Here is a 20,209-nt window from a genome sequence, read left to right as displayed (position 1 = left end):
AGCACAATATTTACTCTTGTTCTTTTTATTTGCTTGTGTAATAAAACTAAACCAATAAGCAAATAAACAGGTGTCTAATCTTAGCTATAGATAACATGTGTAGCAATCAGTGGAGCATTGTTTGATTAATAATAGTCCTGACCTCCAGGGAGGGTTAAAAGTAGAGGCGCTGCACCTTAGCGTGGCCATGGAGACGGAAGTGTGGGCTAATAATAATCAAAATAAATCTAATAATAAAAACTGACATAATTCATCTGACTAATATTTCAGAATTTAATAACCCAGAGCATGGAAGAGAAATATAAATAGCTGTAAATTAGTATAACATCAGTTCATAATTTCCAACAAGTTGCTGTTTGAATCTTCCAGACCAAACATTTTTGGCATTGTGACGTCATTATCCACACCTGTCCTGACATTGAACCGTAAATTACGTCATAAACCTCCACCGATTGTGTAAGATTAAATTTCCTCATCATATTACTTTTCCACAAAGATGCTTTAAGGTCACTGTGTCACCAACACCTGCCTGGCACCTGGGGTTTTTATTCGCTTTGAGTAAACAAACCCTTCTGATACAGCCATAATGATTGCTCAGAAATGACCTGTGTACGTCAAAAAATACAGATGTGTGTTTTCTTTTGTGGCAGTGATAATTTTAGTTCTTACACACAGCCTACTGAGAGCTAAAATTGTAAAGGGGAAAGAATTAAATAATAAAAAAAAAAACTTTTAATGAGCACTGCGATGATCAATCCAGAGTTAAAAGTATAAAGGAGATTAATCGGTCACCACTCTTCAAACTCTATTAAATATTTTAAAACCAAACTAAAAGTGGAGTTTTTATACAATAGATATTAACTCAATGTTAATCAGAGTTTGTAGTCATATATATTGTAATTTCTACTTGTCTTAGGGAGCTTTCAGTCAATTTTCTGGAATTAGTTTTCATCATTTTAATGATTGATGTATTTTTCTTTACACTTTTTAAAATTATGTTGTAAGGAAATAAAATAGGAATAAGTATTTATTTGATCATTTCATATTAACAAATGTATTAATTTAATCATTTAGTTTAAAAATGTGTTTGTTTCTTTCTTTCGTTTTCCTCTCCAATTTTTTTCTTTCTCTCTATTATTATTATTATTATTATTATTATTATTATTATTATTATTATTATTATTATTATTATTATTATTATTATTGGTAGTAATGTCGTCTTTCCTCCTTTCCTCCCTAACGTCTCCCCTTCCAGTCCAGTAGGTGGCGGTAATCCCGTTAACATCTCCCTGCCGTTCTGGAACAGGATGCACCTGGAAGTTCTGCTGCTCTTGAACGCACCACGGTTTGCTCCGGAAATGTTTCCGTGTTAGTGTTGTTGTTGTGAGCAGTTAGCATGGGCAGCTACATGTCAAAAAGTTTCAATAAAAGGTTCGTAAAGACTTTACATTTGCATTTTATGGATTTTATTTTAAAGATTCTTTGTAAGCATATTAATAGTAAAGTTGTTTAGGTTTAAATAATCTTACTATGTGCAGCTGGGTGCAAGCCGATGCTAATTTTAGCCCAGCTAACCATCCGCTAATTTTGCAATTTTATTAATTAAACTACTTTTCCTCAGGCGTATTATTACTGATAACACTACATTTGTGGCTTATTGAGACTTTTATTATTTTAACATAAATACAAAAGATTTTTTCAGTGGTTTTCCAGAACATTTGAAGCACATCACATAATGTCTACTGTCAAAAACTATATTTTACGACACGGTATAATTTTCCTTTTGTCCTTTCATTTACTTTCTGTTGTGCTTAGATTGATACATAATGTCTATTTGCTGTAGGTGGTTAAAGCCAAAGTCAAACAATATATACTCATAGCAGTAAGGAAACATTTTCAAAAATAAACTTATATATTGCATTTAATATATAAAAGACATTTGTCTGTAAATGTGTTTTGCCGGAACTCCTGAAGTGGCGGTTTTAACTTCACCCAGTTCAAATTATGTAAAAAAAAAAATCCCTCCTATTAAGCACCTTTTACTATGCAATTGTTAATTGGTTAATTAGAAAAAATAATCAGCAATGATGTTAAGTAGAGCAGAAATGACTGCACTTTTCATATGTTGATGTTAGAGTTATTCAGCTGCAGATGCATCTTTTGCTACAAATAATCAACTTTTCACTTCAGGAATGCTATGTTATTGCATTTTAGGCAATAAAGTGTTTATTATTTAAAAAGAGATTGATTAATTTGTTTATTCGCATCTTTTAGTGAGAATTTTTAATATTGAAGAAAAAAAATCTGCGGAATGTGCCAATTGATTATTCTTACGGTTAATTGATTAATCGGAGATTAAAATAATTGTTAGTTGATTAACTTGTGAGTTAACAAATGTGCTAGGTGTTTAAATCAAGCTTTGATTCTTCTTGCAGGCTGCCGTAGCTCCTCCCATGATGAACTTTGAGGGTCTGGACCCTGGGATGGGTGAGTACCCAGCTGGCCTCCATGGGACTCTGGAGGCAGGGCTGGAGCCCGCCCTGGACCCGCACCTCAACCCGAGCTTGCTGCAGGGCGTGGAGCTGGACCCGGAGGGGCTGGCTGTGACGGTCCCCGAGCCGGTGCACCTGATGGAGGGCGTGTTCTCTGAGCTCCACAGCGTGGTCTCAGAAGTTGGCATCCCAGTCACCGCAACCCATTTTGATCTCCAAGAGGAGATGCTCTGGATGGGAAACCACAGAGTGAGATCCTGAAGTACCTACTGCTTAATTTTATTACCTTTATTATGTTTAATCGTCTTTCCCAATGTCCTCTCCATAGGGCCATGTTACGTCGTACTTTGGGCCGACAATGGGCCGCCATTCTTCTTTCCAAGTCCACGCCACAGATGACATCCGACACATTCAGAGCTTGGAGACGGGGGTGTTGTTCCTCTCTAAGAACAACCTCAAATGCTACACTAGAGGAGGCCTTGTTATGTTCGATTACCCGTAAGTGATGCAATAAATGTTTATTATACTGACAGTAATAGGCTTACTACAAACAGCTTGAGCTATTTCTGCTTTTTCCATGCACCAACCACACACTTCACTGCTTTTTATTGGGATTTTATTTGATAGATTGTTTATTATGATTGTTTATTTCTTTATTTAAGGATCCTCATCAGTCTCTACTAGAGTAGAGACTATTCTTCCTGCTGTCCATACCACAAACATTACAATAAAATCACACTTTTACAAACATTACAAAAAAGAAATACCATAAGACACAAACAAAATCAAACCACAAAATTCAAATCAACTGCCTCAGTAACATTTTACAACCATTGCTAAAGGACACCTGGAAATACTTTAAAACACACAAACAAAATTAAAACACATTTCAAAGATAGTTAAAAATAACAATATTCACCCATTCCACCAATTCAATATAATTTCATTATGTTTCATATATTTTTTTTAAGGTTCTTTTTTAAAATGTACATAATTAGCAATTAATGTAGTCATGTTGTAGGAAGCAATCGCTCTATACAGTTACAAAACATTAGAGACATTAAAGGCAGTTTATGTGAAGTCCAGATTTTGTGCAAAGAAAGAAAAAAGCTTCATGCCAGCCTGTCGCAAACTTTCATCCATGATCGGCATCAATGAATGAAATTGACATTTATTATAAAATGACATCCCAGTGATAGTATTACAGCTTTATTTTGAACTACCTGCCGTTTATCCAGATGTTTCCTGAAGTTTTTTTGCCGTTTATCCAGATGTTTTTTTGACGTTTATCCAGATGTTTGCTGAAGTTTTTTTTGCCATTTATCCAGATGTTTCATGAAGTTTTTTTTTACGTTTATCCAGATGTTTCCTGAAGTTTTTTTTTACGTTTATCCAGATGTTTCCTGAAGGTTTTTTTGCCATTTATCCAGATGTTTCCTGAAGTTTTTTTGCCATTTATCCAGATGTTTCCTGAAGTTTTTTTGCCGTTTATCCAGATGTTTCCTGAAGTTTTTTTTGCCATTTATCTAGATGTTTCCTGAAGTTTTTTTTTGACGTTTATCCAGATGTTTCCTGAAGTTTTTTTTGCCATTTATCCAGATGTTTCCTGAAGTTTTTTTTTTTTACGTTTATCCAGATGTTTCCTGAAGTTTTTTTGCCATTTATCCAGATGTTTCCTGAAGTTTTTTTTTTTACGTTTATCCAGATGTTTCCTGAAGTTTTTTTTGCCATTTATCCAGATGTTTCCTGAAGTTTTTTTTTTACGTTTATCCAGATGTTTCCTGAAGTTATTTTTGCCATTTATCCAGATGTTTCCTGAAGTTTTTTTGCCGTTTATCCAGATGTGTCCTGAAGTTTTTTTGCCGTTTATCCAGATGTTTCCTGACATTTTTTTTGCAGTTTATCAGGATTTTTCCTGAAGTTTTTTTTGCCGTTTATCCAGATGTTTCCTGAAGTTTTTTTGACGTTTATCCAGATGTTTCCTGAAGTTTTTTTGACGTTTATCCAGATGTTTCCTGAAGTTTTTTGAAGATGATGCAACACAACATGTTGCAGTGAAGTTTTTAAATGAACCGACATGTTTTTCAGGATGGAGGAAGGAGCTGATATGCACAGTCTCCTGATGACGGATAACAACACGCTGCTCATGGGGGGATTACAGAACTACGTTGTGGAAGTTGATCTGAACACAGTTCAAGAAACTCAAAAGGTTGAAGCATTTTATGGGACTCATAATTAACTATGAGAGAAGTTTGAACTAATTTCATTGACTTTTTACTGTTTGTGTGTTTATTAGTTTACAGTTGAGATACCTGGAGTCGCAATAATGCGTCAAACGAGTCGTTTCTTCTTCTGTGGCCACACATCTGGCAAGGTGAGGACTCCTTCAGGATGCCTGTTTTAAAAAACATTAGACTATTCTGATGATTAAACGATTAATCGGATAAGTAAATTGACACATTCACAACATTGTTCATTTAAACCTTTTTAATCAATATTAAAAATAGTTTAAAATATGCAAATAAACAAAACATTCAATTCATTTTTGAGTAAGAAAATAAACGTTTTATCGCCTTAAATGCAATAACAGCATTACTCTAGTGAAAGTCGTCTCATCAAACCTAAAAAAGCTAAAAATATTCTACATGTGGAAGTATCGTATTTGACTTAACATCAGTACAGTGCATGGCTGATCTGTTGATTATTTTTTTGGATTAACTGATAAATAATTTGATATCAAAAGTTGCTGAATAGGAAATTTGTTGCAGAATTTGAACCAGGCGAAGCTAAAATGGTGCCACTTAAGGAATTATGGGTAAAAAATATTCACAAACAAAAGGTTATTTTTTTAATTTGAATGTAAAATGTATGTATATACATATATTTTTTACAGTTTTGGCTTAATTTCTGTTCTAAGTGTGTTGTTCTGTACATGCCAGATGACAATTAATTGATTACTGAATTAGTTATTTAAATAATTGATTAATCGTTTCAGCCCTAACAAAGATGCTTTGATCCAGTTTTGTTTCTCACATTTGCAAACCTCTTGCAACAGGTCACCCTACGCGACCTTCGCACCTTTAAGACGGAGAATGAGTTTGACGCGTTTTCCGGCAGCCTGTCGGACTTCGACGTTCACGGGAACCTCCTGGCTGCGTGCGGTTTCTCCAGCCGAGGCCTGAACGGGTTGGCGTGCGACCGTTTCTTGATGGTCTTCGACCTCCGCATGATGCGAGCCGTTACTCCGCTGCAGGTCCACGTGGATCCCCTCTTCCTGCGCTTCATCCCCACCTACACGTCCCGCCTGGTCATCATCTCACAGACAGGTACTTCATCCACAAACTGAAGCTGCTGTTGGACTCCTCCGTCCGTTTTCCAGGATTTGTAATAGTCCTTGAAATCCTTGAAAATGCTTGAATTCCAATTAGGTGTTTTCAATGTTTGGAATTTGCTTGATTTGTGCAGAAAGTCCTACACAATTTTATAATTTTAGGCTTGATTAAAAGAATAAAATTAGAAAACATTTATTTTCATACGTGGAATAAAAAGACACATTTTTATCTTCATATTTGAATTTAAATTAGATTACATTTTTCTTGTTTTAGGTCAGTAAGAATTACCAAAATTATTTCTATTAAATAATAGTAATTATTATTATAATTATAATGAATCATAATAATTATTAATAATTAATTATAATTTATGGTAATGATAATGATGATTAGTAGCAGCAGTAGTAATAATTAAATAGAAATTATTTAGAATTTATTTTTTATTTAGAAATTATAACAATTAAATATTACTTGCTAAATGCCTCAAAACACATTAAGAAAATTTTTTAGAAAATTTTTTGTGACTTTCTTTTTTATTGTGTTTAAGTATTTAATTTGTTTTTATTGTTTCAATGTAACCAATAATCCTGATTTCTTAATGACTTAATGATATGTGTAATTGAAATAAAGGTTGGCTTTTTTATACGTTATTGAAATGGCTTGATTTTTTAATTTTTTGTAAAATTTGTTATTTTTTCTAGGACCAGTCAGGTGTAACATTTTATTAGTTTTTTTTTGTTTACCTTGCGCCTCCTGTAGAATGGAAAATACTCCCACAAAACAGAATTAAATTGTTACATAATATTGAATTAAACTGTGATTTATAATTCATTTTAATTGTTTTAATTTCCAAAGTCTGGTGCTGGAAAAGTTTGAAACTCACCTTAAAAATTCTTGAGAAGTTCTTGAATTTTACTGCGGCAGAAGTGTACAAATGCCGAGTTTCTTTATAAACATCCAGTCATCTTTTTGAGTGTTCAATCTGTCCACTTCCTGTTTCTTTCTCCAGGTCAGTGCCAGTTCTGTGAGCCCACTGGTCTTGCCAATGTGGCGGACATTTTCCACGTCAACACTGTCGGTCAGCTGCTCATGAGCTTTGACGTTTCATCGAGCAAACAAGCCTTGGCCTTTGGGGACTCGGGTGGGTGTGTGCACCTGTGGTCTGACGTCCCGGAGGTCTCCTTCAATGACTACTCCCGGGAAACAGACTTTCCTCTGCCCTGTCTGGTGGACACGTTGCCTCAGCTGGACTGGAATCACGACCTGCTGCCCCTTTCTCTCATCCCTATGCCGCTAACCAGCACCGAACCGCTGCTGTCAGACTGGTCCACTCCTCTGTCTACACCAAGTCCCAGGTGAGATCTGATCACAGGCAACAGCTGCTGTCGCATTTCCACTAAGATCTGAGATTTAAGGTTTGCAGATGAAATCCACTGAAATGTGTCTCACTGCAAAAATATAAAATCTTACCAAGTATGTTTGTTCTAGTTTCTAGTGTAAATATCTTAGTACGCTTGAAATAAAACTTAAAAGTAACTTTTCAGCCATATTGATAAAAAGTACTAATTCCAGTGGCAGATTATTTCACCTGTGAGATGGGAAAAGTGTCACGTTGTCTTTACCAGTATGAATAGTACATGTGTGTTGGGATCATGATATTCTGCTGCGTCAGACTGAGATATCACCATTTCGTTCATATTTATTTAAGATTCAACTCTCCATACTGGAATGAAATATTAAACTGATTAGCAGTAGCCAAATTACTTTGAGCGTCCAGTTTTAGCTTCAGTTTCAAGCATTTATCATCCCGATGTGAGTGGCTCTTCAGAGCGTTTGCATAAGGTTGCATCGGTGGCATTGCTGCTGTGATTGACTAGCATTTATGGTTGCAGATGCACAGCATACATGGCCTGTTGCAGCTCTGGCAACATGCTTTTTTAAGTTGTCCAATGAATTTTGTGGCATCATTTCTCAGCTGTTGATCATAATAGTGTTGCAAATATTCTGAGCCATTGTTAATCTAAAGTTGTGAATTTTTTTATTATTTATATTAATAATCTCTTACAATCACAAAGCACAAGATATTTCTGAGTGATTTTGTTTATAATTTACTGCAAAAGTTTTGGCTCCTTTTGACCTTTTTCATATTTTGTTACATTACACCCACAAAATTCAATGTACTTTGGGTTTTATGTGATAAACAAACACAGAATAATATCTAACTGTGGAAAATCACTCCATAGCTTCCAACTTTTTCTTTTTACAAATTATAAAATCACTCCATAGTATTAATCTCCTGAGTCATTTCTCAGCTGCAGATCTTTTACAGTACGTCTCTTACAACTGGAGACTGACATTTTTACCCATTCCTCTTTGCAAAACATGTTTTCTCAGGTAGATGTTCATGTCAAAATAACTTTGTCCCTGATTCCTTTTGTTGAGCAAACAAGGGCATAGAGGAGGGCACCTAAAAAAGACCCTGGTTCCTGAAAAAACACAGTTAAAAGGTTAAAAATGCTGATCAAAGGGAGAAGATGCTTCCTGATAAATATGGTGTGACTAAAATGTGACGTTTCCCATCATGTTTTAGGAAGGAGTTCAGACTTTGGTGAGAATAAAACTCAACATTCACCTCTTCTTTCTCAAGATGTGCAACAGGAACCAGTGAACCTGGGGCATTGTGCCACAGAAACCAAAGGGAAGTGGGAAAGAACTAGCTGAAATCACAAGTAGATTGTAGTTTTTTTATTGTTTTTTTGGTCAGCTGAATATTGACGAAAATGTAACGTAATCGGTCTCAGTTTTACATGTTTGTGAAATCATACAAAGGAACCAAAACAAAAACTGGATCCTGGCTTCGCAATATTACGTAAATGTGGAACTGATGGTTGAGTTTTATTGTTATGCTGCAAGTGACATGGTTTACGGGTTTGTCTATTTTACATACTCAACAAAAAGGAGGAACAACACAGATTTGGGGAAAAAATGGCTGAGATTTAGCAACGTTGTGCATAAAGCAGACGTCAGAGTGGCGGCTTTAGTCATGGTGTTGCGTGATAAAACATCTGAAAACATGTTTCTCTCCACAGACGAGCTCCTCCGGTCGACCCGGAAATCCTGCGCACCATGAAAACCGTCGGTTTCATCGGTTATGCACCAAATCCTCGTACACGCCCTCGAAACCAGGCAGGAAAAAACACTTTAAATTCTCCTCTTGAGTTCAAAATAATCTCCGTTTTATTAGGGTTTTATTTCATTAATAAAAATCTAATAAAATCTGTTTTGTTAGGGTTTTATGTGATGGAATCAGCAGTGCCACAAATACTAACAACTCTAAGAAATCTCTGTTAAATAAGTAAAATAAATAAATAAAATGTATACTGTACTTTTTAAAATTAATCGGCGCATTTAGAAACTTCTAATTAGTAATCCACGACCTAAATTTAGTATAAAAACAAATATGAAAATATTTAGGCTTTTTAAAAGCACTATCTATTTTTTAGCATTGTAACCTATATTTATCTTTTCTACCTGAAGATAATGATTAAATCAAAGCATAAAAGTAGCAAGAGACACATCAGTGTTTGTCAAGGATTCTATGCTAGTGCATAAAACTATGTAATTTATTTAAAGGAATTTTTATTTGTTTGCCAGGACTAAAGATTATTAGGCCATCAAGTGTAAATAAATAACTTAGGACTGCAGGTAACAATTATTTTAGTAATTAATTATTCTACCATTAATTAATTAGTTGATAAGTCCAGACGGAAAATGTATTTATTTTTCCTGGTCTTCACCACCATTTAAATTAAAGGAAAAAATAATAGTACTTAATAGATTTTAATTTTTGGGAAATTGCTGCAACTGAAATTAAGTATGTTTTTGTTTTTGTTTATATTATTAGTTTCTGTATTTATAGTCTTATGTTGTTTTACTGCCACTTTTATTATCGTATTGTTTTAAAAAAAATAAAACTTAATAATTTTATTTATTTTATCGTTTATCCATAATGTTGCATTTATTGTGAAGCACTTTGGTCAGCTGACGTTGCTGTATTTATGTAAGTAATCAATATTTATATGGTGTTTTTACATAGCACTTTTAAAAATAAATGTACAAAAATAAACTTTGACTTGACTAATCAGACAAAGAATTGGCACATTTTGCAGATTTTACATTTAACCACTTAAATCCTGTTTAGTACCATGTTAGAAATACATTAAAAGATACAAATGAACAAAATTAATTTCCTTTTAAAGGACATTTTATTGCCTAAAATGCAATAAAATATGAACGCTTGATAATTAGTAGCAAAAGATGAATCTGCAGCTAAAAAATACATTTAACATCAACATGTGAAGAACTCATTTCTTCCTGCTTGACTTGAAATCTATACAGTGTAGGTTTGATCTGTTGATTATTTTTGGATTAAATAATTGGATGCAAAAAGGTCTGAAAGGAGATTTTTCTTATAAACTGCAACTAGAGGAATTTTGAGTCAAAGAAAGTTTATCTTAAATGCAACAGCTTTGATTTAATTACCACTCTGACTGTTGTTCCTTTATTAAATTGCCTTTTTTTTAGTTTATTTGCTCCAGTTAACAATCGATTTCTAAATTAGTTGACAGTTACCGTATTTTCCGCACTATAAGGCGCACCTAAAAACCTTCAATTTCCTCAAAAGCCGACAGTGCGCCTTATAATCCGGTGCGCCTTATATATGGACCAATATTGAGCCACAACACGTCTAGCAACTCCACTAAGCAGCTGCCAACTTCATTTTCCCTGTAGAAGAAGAAGTGCGCGGTGCATGCTGGGATAGCTGTCAGAACGCTGGTTTGTTAATAAAGTTTGATAATACATTTAAAGGCGGGGGGGCGGGGGAGCAGGGGAAGAGAGACAGAGACTGCGGCGGCAGCGTGTCAGTTGGTCTGTGTTACCCAGAAAGCAGTTGGGCACCATATCACAACACCGTGAGTGAAACAATGACTGGGGCAGACTACTATATAAAGCACTCGGGGACCACTTCTTTACAATGTGGATGTGTAATAATAGAGTACGGAATAAATTGGCAACCAAAACTGTAGCGTCTATTCTATGCGCCTTATATATGAAAAAAGTTTTAAAATAGGCCATTCATTGAAGGTGCGCCTTGTAGTGCGGAAAATATGGTACTTCAATAATTGAAGATGATACATACGCATTTGACTGTTGTTTAAATGTTTTGTAAAATGTTGATTTCAGGTCCCTTATAAGATAAAAGACGTGGAGCTCGATTACGACAACTACAACCAGGTTCCAGAGTCGCCCATCGGACGTGACGAAGAGCCGCACCTCTGCATGGTGCCCAAGAAGTACAGGAAGGTGGGAGGAGCTGGACGCCGCGCTGTTCGTTTGGACAGAACTTCTTCTAAGCGTCTTTGTTCTGCTCCAGGTCACCATTAAATACTCCAAACTCGGACTGGAGGACTTTGACTTCAAACATTACAACAGAACTTTGTTTGCGGGTCTCGAGCCTCACATCCCCAACGCCTACTGTAACTGTATGATCCAGGTAATACCCTCCAACGTTCCGGTCCAGGTTCTGTGTAGAGTCGTGTTTTTAACTCTGCTGCTGTTTGTTTTGGTGTTTCAGGTGTTGTACTTCCTGGAGCCGATCAGGTGTCTGGTGCAGAACCATTTGTGTCAGAAGGAGTTCTGTTTGGCTTGTGAGCTGGGTTTCCTCTTCCACATGCTGGATTTGTCCCGAGGAGATCCGTGCCAGGTTCGTTTTTATTCATTCTGCAACATTTAGGAAATGTCTGGCAGGATAAGTATTTACAGTTCTGAATGAGTAAGAAAATAGAAAATTCGATTTTGTTTCCAAATGTAGAAACTTTTGTTTGCTCCTCCTTCCATCATATTTCCTTTCTTTTTCTTCCTTTTTTTCTTTTGTATTTTCTTTATCTGCTCAGCTTGTTTTGTTTCCCACCTTCCTTCATTCCTCTCTTATCATATTTCCCTTCCTTTTTATTTCCTTCTTATCCTTCTTTCATTCTATCCATTTACCCTTCCTTCCTTGTTTTGCTTCCTTCCTTTTTTATTTCCTTATTGCCAGTCCGTCCATCTTGTCTTCCTTCATTTGCGTTTTTTACTTCCTTATCATCCTTTGTTCCTTAGTTATTTCTCCTTCTGTCATCCACCGATTCATCCTTCCTTTCTTTTATTTTTGTTTCCTTGTTATTCTTCCTCCCTAATTTTCTTTCCCCTCCCATCCATCCATCCTTCCTTCCTTTTTTTGTTTTATACCTTTTTTGTTTCCTCATCTTCTTGCCTTTTCTTTATCCTTATCGTCCATTTATTCATCTTTCCTTTGTTTCTTTTTCATCCTTTTCCCTTTTTTGTTTTCTTGTTATACTTCCTTCCTCACTTCCTTTACCCTTCCATCCATCCTTCCTTCATTCCCTTCCTTTTTTGTTTCCTTATAATCTTTCCTCTAGTTTTTGCTGAAGGTTCAGTATTTAATCTCTGACCACTGTAGGAGTATCTGCTCTAAAGTCATAGTTCTATTTTATATTAAATGGACTAAAAAGTTTCACTTCAGTCTGGAAAACTTCTAAAATGTGTTGAAACTCGTCGATCTTTCCAACAGCGACATTTACTAAAATAATCTCACCCTGCAGCCGTAGGTTTCCTAACCCTGCCGCTCGTCGTTTTTAGGCCAGTAACTTCCTCCGAGCGTTTCGTACCATCCCCGAAGCCTCGGCTCTCGGTCTCATCCTCGCCGACTCCGATGAGCAAACTGGGAAAGCCAAACTGGGACGCCTGATCCAGAGCTGGAATCGCTTCATCCTCACCCAGCTTCACCAGGAGACTCAGGAGCAGGAAGGCCCGCAGGCCTACAGGGGCGCCAGCAGCAGGTCAGAGGTCAACTTCTACCTCAACGGTGGTTCTGCTCTGGTCCAAACAGGAAAAAGTAAATGTTTTTTTGAACTGGTGTCAGCTCTCTGGGCTCCTCTGCTGAGTCGGCCATCGGGAAGCTGTTTGGCTGTGAGGTGGAGAACAGCAGCCTGTGCCGCTGTGGGAAGGAGACGGTGCGATCCTCGCTCACCTTGCTCTTCACCATGCATTACCCAGAGCAGAACTCCCAGGGTGAGTTCCCCACATCCATCAGTATCAGCTAGGGATGCAAGTTATTGATTAACGAGTTGATTGACCTTATCGGTCATCTAATGATTATTTGATGTGCGGCCATTTTCTCTTGTATGAAGAGGACTGACCGTCTTTCCATAACCTACAGGGCTAAATTTCTCTTACTACACTGAATTAGACAAAAATACAATAAAATTTTAACATTATTTTGTGTCAGCTCTATTAAATACTGGCTGAATAAACAGAAAATTCTGTTTTTCTCACATTATTAAGTTTAGACATTTTTATAAAACATAACAAAACAGCAACCTCTTAAGTTGCTGGATAGAAAAATAAAAGATGAAAAGAACAAAATATGTGAAACACTTAATTCCCCATGAACAGAGAGATATTCATAAAGAAATACAGTCTGTGGCCCTAACTCCGCATTTACTCGTGACTAAAGTTGGGTAGTAACTAGTTATATTTATTAATGTTTAGGATCACTTTTACAACGTTGTACTTTTTACTTTCATTAAGTATCGCTAATACTTGAGTAAAACTTCTGGATCCTCTACACACTGAGTAACTTTACTTTGTTCCAACTGCAGTTTTTGTTGAAGCTTTATTTTATTGAAAGAAATATATATATATATTTTTTACCTGATTGTGTTATTTTGCAATTGTTGTATAAATTATTTTAATCTTGATTTTTAAAATACCAAAATTCTCAAACAAATGTATATTTTAGTCTGTCTGATGATGTCATTTTTAATTATTAAATGATTGTTTTGATCACTTAGTACTTGAATGGCCTTTTTACCCAATACTTTTTTACTTGAGTGATTTCTTGGACGGCTACTTTTTACTTTATTGAAGTAATGGTGCTACTCTCTCTTGACTATTTTTGGCCACTCTACCCACCTCTGCTTAAGGAAGCCCTCGAAATCAGCAATAAGCAAATTATAAAACCAGTTATAATTTTTCTTTGTTACATTATCCGCTTATCTTTTATCTCGCCTTCGTAGCACTAGCATATCAGTCATTTTTGTTAGAGACGACTCCGTCATGCAGTTCGGCTGAATGAGAGCCGTTAAGATGATAATTTAAGGAGTTTGTGTGTTTATATTTCAAAGCAGGTTAACATAAAGTGAATTTCGCGCATCGAACTCCGTTTGAACCGTTTTATTCAAAGACATGAATACGGTTTTATTTTCCTGCTGCCAGCGCCATCTTTCTGCCTCCGCTTAAATTACCAGCGGCGCCCTCTGCTGGATGGCGGCGGAACTACAACACTTAAAGAAGCGGTCGTTATTAGTGAATAGATTGCAACTAATTCCAATGTAATAAACTATTACTCGGCAATTAAACTTAAGTTGATAATTTTTTTGCATCCCTAGTGTCATATTCTTATCTTATGTAGCGGCAAGGAGTATTAATTTCATTGTGATTTTGTAGATAAAACAGTAAAGGAGTATGACTTTGCTGAGATTCTGAAAAGAAGCATCTGTTTGGAGCAAAACACTCAAGCATGGTGTGAAAACTGTGAGAAGTACCAGCCTACAGTGAGTTAAATCTCAGTACATTATTTGAACTTGCATCTATGGTCGACGCTGTGGCGTTACAATGTTTTTGTTCTCCATTGCAGGTTCAAACACGCAACATAAGGTGTCTGCCGGATGTCCTGGTCATAAACTGTGAAGTAAACAGCGCTAAAGAGGCCGAGTTCTGGAAAGTTCAGGCAGAGGTGAACGAATCTTAGTTTGTTTTCCTTTGTGATTCATCAGGGAGTTTTATTTACACTTACATAATGGGGATTTTTTTGTTTATCTTTACAGTGTGCTTACAATAAGGCCATGCAGAAAGAGGCCATGAAGCCTGCAAAGCGTACTGAGCCGCCACCCATGCCTACAGAGTGGTGCTTAGAGTATGAAACTTTTGATTCCTCATTATGTTTTTCTTTTACAAAAGTATGCAATAATTTACTGGAGATTATGTTCAGCTGTTTGACTTTATAACAGCAAAAACAAAACAATAAATAAAATCATTAGCAAGTCTAATTGTAAGCTTACCTGAGCTGTTGCAGCAGGAAACAAGATCCCAATTTAATTTAATTTAATTTCCCTTTGAGATCAATAAAGTATTTTTGAATTTGAATTGAATTTCAATAAGAGAGCTGTTGGCTGAAACAATGTAAGTTATAATAAAGACACATGAATTTGTTGACAAAAATGTTTTAAAATGAAAACATCAACGTATCATTTTGGTTTTAAAAACCTGAAAGACACAACAAAATAAATGGACGGAAACAGAAGTCGATATTTGAGCCAAACTGCAAGAAATCATCTGAAAAATACAATTCAGATCAAAAATACTAGAACTAGAACCAACATTAACACCAAAACCAGAGGTTTGTAATCTTAAGAGCCACATTTACCGTTAGTCCAGCTAAATACGATTGTTTAGAGCCACAGATGTTACATTAACTTCAAAAAACATCAACTTGAAATTTTTGATAAATATTTACTTCAAGAAATTTGTTGTCATTTTTACAGAACCCCAATTTATTTTTATTTTTAGGTTTTAAAATACAGAAAAACATGAAACTTTTGCAGAAAAGAAGATGGAATGTTGAAATTTATGGAAAATGAAAATTTTGTTAGTTTGGCTTTATTAAACATAGTGTAATAAAAAACAAAGATACAATAAATTTAAAAGAAAAGCAAACAAAACAAGAGCAGTTGTAAAGTATATTCACTCGTTCAAAAGACTAAACGTAATGCCAGCAAAAATAGATCTACAACAATATCTCTTTATTTTTATTGTCATTTGTCATAAAAAGTTAATTAATTACATGAAAATAAAGCTCCTGAAACCAGCGTTTGTTATAAAGTCGTTATTTAAAACATTACCGTTTATATTTTTGGCAAAATAGTAAAACAGCCGACTGAACACAGTGTGATCATTTCATATTTTTGTTAAAGGTTAAAGGTCATTTTCAGCCATTTTTCATCATAAAGACGAAGAAATTGGAAGAATTTTACATATTTATAAATGTAATTTATAAACTATAGTTACTGCCTGGCTGCTGGCCGGCAGACTCAACTCTGTTTGGATCAGTGAGTGTGATTTAAGTCAGACTGGATTCCTGTGTTTGCGCAGCGGGGAGGAGAGCTGCAGCACGGAGGGTTTCACCTTTGACACCCGGGCCGAGGATCTGCGGCACGTCTGGATCCCCGCCACGCTCAAGATGTCCATCAGCAAAAGCCAAGGGCTGGAGATCGTCAGCTGGTCCGAAGGAGACGAAGTGAGGGTAGAAACTATTACTGTCACGCCGTTCAGATTTCTGTGGCGGCTCAAACTCTTTATGACGTCTGTGGGCAGATCAGCGCCGCTGAGGAGGCGGACGGGGTTTCCCTGTACGACCTCGTGGTCACCGTGCCGCACATCCAGGACGCTCGCACCGGCGGAAACCTGGTCGCACACATCAAAGTGGGAGAGACGTACCATCAAAGGAAAGAGGTGAGCTAAAACATCAAGAAGAAAAAGCTACAAAGGTAAACACACATAGTTTAACAGAATATAACCAAAAACATATATGGAGGTTTATTTGATTGTTATCTGATAACTAATAACTAGTTTAGTAATCAGTTATTCTGACAATTAATAAATGAATCAATAAGAAAAGTAGCAAAGTCTGCTGATTCTTCATTTAACCACTAAAGCTTACAATTAAACAATTAAATCAAGAATTTAAGACATTTTAAGACCAACTTACATATTGTCTAATGAATTTAAGACATTTTAATGCCTTCATTTTAGATGCACGAATTTACGACTTTGAAAGGATGTTTAAATTTAATTTTTTAAATATTGGAAATATTATTGCCTAAAATAAAATGTTAGATGAACAGAATCATGGAGACCAAAGAACAAAAGGAAGAAAATTAGAAAAACAAAACTTCTCCACAGTTGAAAAAAGAAAACTTTCTGGTTTTAAATGATGTTTGTGTTTCAGGGAGTCACACACCAGCAGTGGTACCTCTTCAATGATTTTCTAATCGAACCCATTGATAAGGTAGGATCTTTACCACTTGTTTAGCTTGTTTTGCATCATGTTTGCTGTCAGACTAAATGTTCTGCTTTGCTGTCGACTGAAGACTGAAGCTGCTCAGTTTGACGTCAGCTGGAAAGTTCCAGCCATCCTGTACTACGCCAAGAGGAACTACCACTCCAGATACGACCTCCGCAGTGAGTCGACCGTCTAATCTGGAGGATTTACGTTTGACTTTAAAGGAGTTCAGATCCGATCACCGTTTGGTTTTCAGTCAAAAACCCAATCGACGCCAGCGTTCTGCTGACGGAGGCGTCGCTGGCCCGGAAACAGAGGAAGAGTCACGCCACCTTCATCCCCCTCATGGTCAGCGAGATGCCGCAGGCGGGCGACCTGGTGGGGCTGGACGCCGAGTTCGTTACGCTGAACCAGGTGGGATGGAGGGAGGGAGGAAGGGAGGGAGGGAGGGAGGGAGAAATGAATAGATGGATGGTTAAATAAACAAACGATGGAGAAATGGACAGGTGGATGGTGAGAGGGATGAATGGATGGATGGATGGATGATTAAATAAACAAATGGATGGACTTCATTTCTTTTTCCTTAAAGTTTCACGTTTTATCTGAACATTTGCCACAGACCAATGAATTTATAAATATTTTCAAAAAACAAGACAAAACTTGAAGCTTTCTGTTCAAACACCTGGGTCTGGTCTGTTATGTGTCTGATTCTGTCCGACTCTCCCAGCAACTTTTTTTAATCCTTACGGCATAACAGTAAACATTATCCTCTCATATTTTCCTCTTTAGAGAAAAATACTAGAATATTCCATCATAAAATGAACTGAATGACTTTGCAGGAAGAGGCGGAGCTGCGGAGTGACGGCACCAAGTCCACCATCAAACCCAGTCAGATGTCCGTAGCCAGGATCACCTGTGTGAGGGGCCAGGGGCCCAACGAGGGGGTCCCCTTCATCGACGACTACATCTCAACTCAGGAGCAGGTGAACAACACCCTGGGTCCTTCATCTGCTTTTATATGTTTCCTATTAGTGCGGCAGACAACTGAATATTTCATATGAAAAATATAAACTTATGGCTTAGGGGTGAATATTAAAATTTTTTTCTATGCTTGTATCTGCACTTGAAATATTTTTCAAGTGCAGATACAAGCACCAAATAATTCTCATATTATTTGGTCTGTAAACGCATCAACAAACTGCTGAATCCAAACTGCTTCCTGCATTAAAGAACCTGCAGCACATTTAGTTTTTTTTTGTTATGCTTATTACATTCAATCGTTGAACAGAAAACACGGAGAAGCTAGTTTTAAGGTGTAGTTTGTTTTTTAGGTGGTCGACTATTTGACGCAGTACTCCGGCATCAAACCAGGAGATCTGGATGCTAAAATTTCCTCCAAACATTTGACCACACTGAAGTCCACATACCTAAAGCTTCGCTTCCTCATCGACACCGGCGTTCGCTTCGTCGGCCACGGTTTGCAGAAAGACTTCCGGGTCATTAATCTCCTGGTAGGTTGATGGATTTAGTTATTTCCAGTCAGATTCAGTAATGTAATGTTAAAACTTTTTATTATGTAAACTCTGAATATTTGGTGTCTTTAAGGTCCCCAAGGATCAAGTCATTGACACGGTCTACCTTTTCCATTTGCCCCGGAAGAGAATGATTTCTTTACGATTCCTCGCTTGGTATTATTTAGGTGAGACGATCCAGCGTTTATAAATGCCACAGAGCCGAAGTGACAGACAAACTTTAACATCTATATATAATCTGATACTAAATTATCCAGCTGCCATGTTGAAAACTCTGCCTGAAGAAAATGGTTTCATGTTGGAGGAAAACATAAAGATCTGCATGGTTTTACATTTAATGCTGTGATTATTTTAATATACTAACAACATTGTTGAATTTTTGGATATTTATTTCGATTTACACAGGTTGACCAGAATTAAAATTCAGCTTTAAGTCAAAATCGGAGAGAAAAAAAAGTCAGAATTCTGAGATTAAAATCAGAAATGTGAACTTTAATTCAAAATTCTTAGATTCAAGTCAAAATCCCCCCAAAAATGAAACTCTGAGACTAAAGTGAAAAATCTGAGATTATAAAGTCAGAATATGAAAAAAAGGAAACTGAGACTAAAGTGAAAATTCTGAGATTAAAAAGTCAGAATTCCAAGATAGTCAAAATCTGAAAAAAGGACAATGAAATTAAAGTCAAAATTCCGATATGAAAGTCAGAATTTCAAGATAAGTCAGAATTCTGAGAAGAAAAACTGAATTATTTTCTTCAGTGTCTCTAATCCTCTTCTGCAGATATTTACCAAACACTTGGTAGGATTTCATTTTTTCCAGTGAATTGCACCTGCTCCTTCATCTCGGCCACCATCTCCTCTACCGCTCCTGCATTTCTGGAATATCCAAACTGGAAATGAATACTGGGAAAAATCTGGAATGCTGAAGTGGGAATTGTGAAAACGGGTCATTCCAGATTGTTGTCTGTGTTGTGCCGCTAGATCTCAACATCCAGGGGGAAACCCACGACAGCATAGAGGACGCACGCACCGCTCTGCAGCTCTACAGGAAGTACCTGGAGCTCAGCCGCGGAGGAGGGAGCGACGAAGTAAGGAAGGTCCTGAAGGGACTCTACGAAAAAGGCCGCCAGCTGGACTGGAAAGTCCCAGATTCAGATACTGGAGACGGTCAAGGTAGGACAAAACGGCACCAGAGAGAGGAGCAGTTTGAGAAAATTCTCTGAAGTGTTTGCTACCTTCAACAGGCGCTGCTGTGTTTCCCTCAGTGATTGGGCTGTGATCTGACCTCTGACCTTACAGCCACACTGTTAATTTGTGTCCGTCACCAATCCACTCGTTTTATTTTTGCTCATTTCTTTTTGCATTATGTCGAGCAATATTGAATGTTTGTACAGTTCATTTCAACTGGAGAAGCTTCATTATTGAATCAGTGACCAAACAGTTTTGTTTTGTATTTCAAAATAAAAGTTTTAAGTTAAATAAATTGAATTCCTAGTGGGTTTTTTTTTACCATGTTTTTTGTCTACAAATAAGATGAAACTTACACTTTCAGCAATATATATAGGAGCTTGTTTTGAGGCAATAATTCCTTAATATAGATTTTCAAAAGTACTAGCATATTTCACCTATAGCAAGGTGAACTTTTAACCCATGAGCTTTTCTTTTTTCAAA

At 36.5% G+C, this 20,209-nt stretch overlaps 1 protein-coding gene across 2 annotated transcripts; it reads left to right on the top strand.

Moving 5' to 3' along the window:
* The first annotated feature begins 1,290 nt into the window (after positions 1-1,290).
* pan2 (poly(A) specific ribonuclease subunit PAN2) lies at positions 1,291-20,026 on the top strand. Of its 2 annotated transcripts, XM_081609221.1 has the most exons (26): positions 1,291-1,431; positions 2,436-2,741; positions 2,821-2,990; positions 4,581-4,701; positions 4,789-4,866; positions 5,548-5,818; positions 6,834-7,179; positions 8,914-9,010; positions 11,069-11,188; positions 11,259-11,378; positions 11,460-11,588; positions 12,524-12,723; positions 12,807-12,955; positions 14,393-14,499; positions 14,583-14,681; positions 14,773-14,861; positions 16,097-16,241; positions 16,319-16,456; positions 16,953-17,012; positions 17,095-17,185; positions 17,263-17,420; positions 17,846-17,989; positions 18,338-18,517; positions 18,612-18,705; positions 19,520-19,711; positions 19,783-20,026. In XM_081609221.1, the coding sequence occupies exons 2-26, from the start codon at positions 2,454-2,456 to the stop codon at positions 19,815-19,817; spliced, it is 3,621 nt and encodes a 1,206-aa protein (XP_081465347.1). In that variant the 5' UTR covers positions 1,291-1,431; positions 2,436-2,453; the 3' UTR covers positions 19,818-20,026. The 2 variants fall into 2 exon arrangements, with proteins under 2 accessions (XP_081465347.1, XP_008412664.1); XM_008414442.3 differs by having other exon boundaries at positions 19,520-20,026.
* The last annotated feature ends 183 nt before the right edge of the window (positions 20,027-20,209 follow it).

This window comes from Poecilia reticulata, chromosome 7 (genome assembly GCF_904066995.2).
Source record: "Poecilia reticulata chromosome 7, P_reticulata-male-v2, whole genome shotgun sequence".
NCBI classification, from domain to species: domain Eukaryota; kingdom Metazoa; phylum Chordata; class Actinopteri; order Cyprinodontiformes; family Poeciliidae; genus Poecilia; species Poecilia reticulata.
The sequence above is the reverse complement of the archived record's forward strand: the minus strand, read 5'-3'. Positions and strand labels throughout refer to the sequence as shown.

Excerpts from the sequence above, each read along its gene's own strand:
- pan2 (XM_008414442.3), top strand. The coding sequence starts at position 2,454 with ATGATGAACTTTGAGGGTCTGGACCCTGGGATGGGTGAGTACCCAGCT. Across the intron at positions 12,724-12,806 it reads TACAGGGGCGCCAGCAGCAG|CTCTCTGGGCTCCTCTGCTG; the intron begins GTCAGAGGTCAA and ends AACTGGTGTCAG. Across the intron at positions 17,990-18,337 it reads ACATCTCAACTCAGGAGCAG|GTGGTCGACTATTTGACGCA; the intron begins GTGAACAACACC and ends TTTGTTTTTTAG.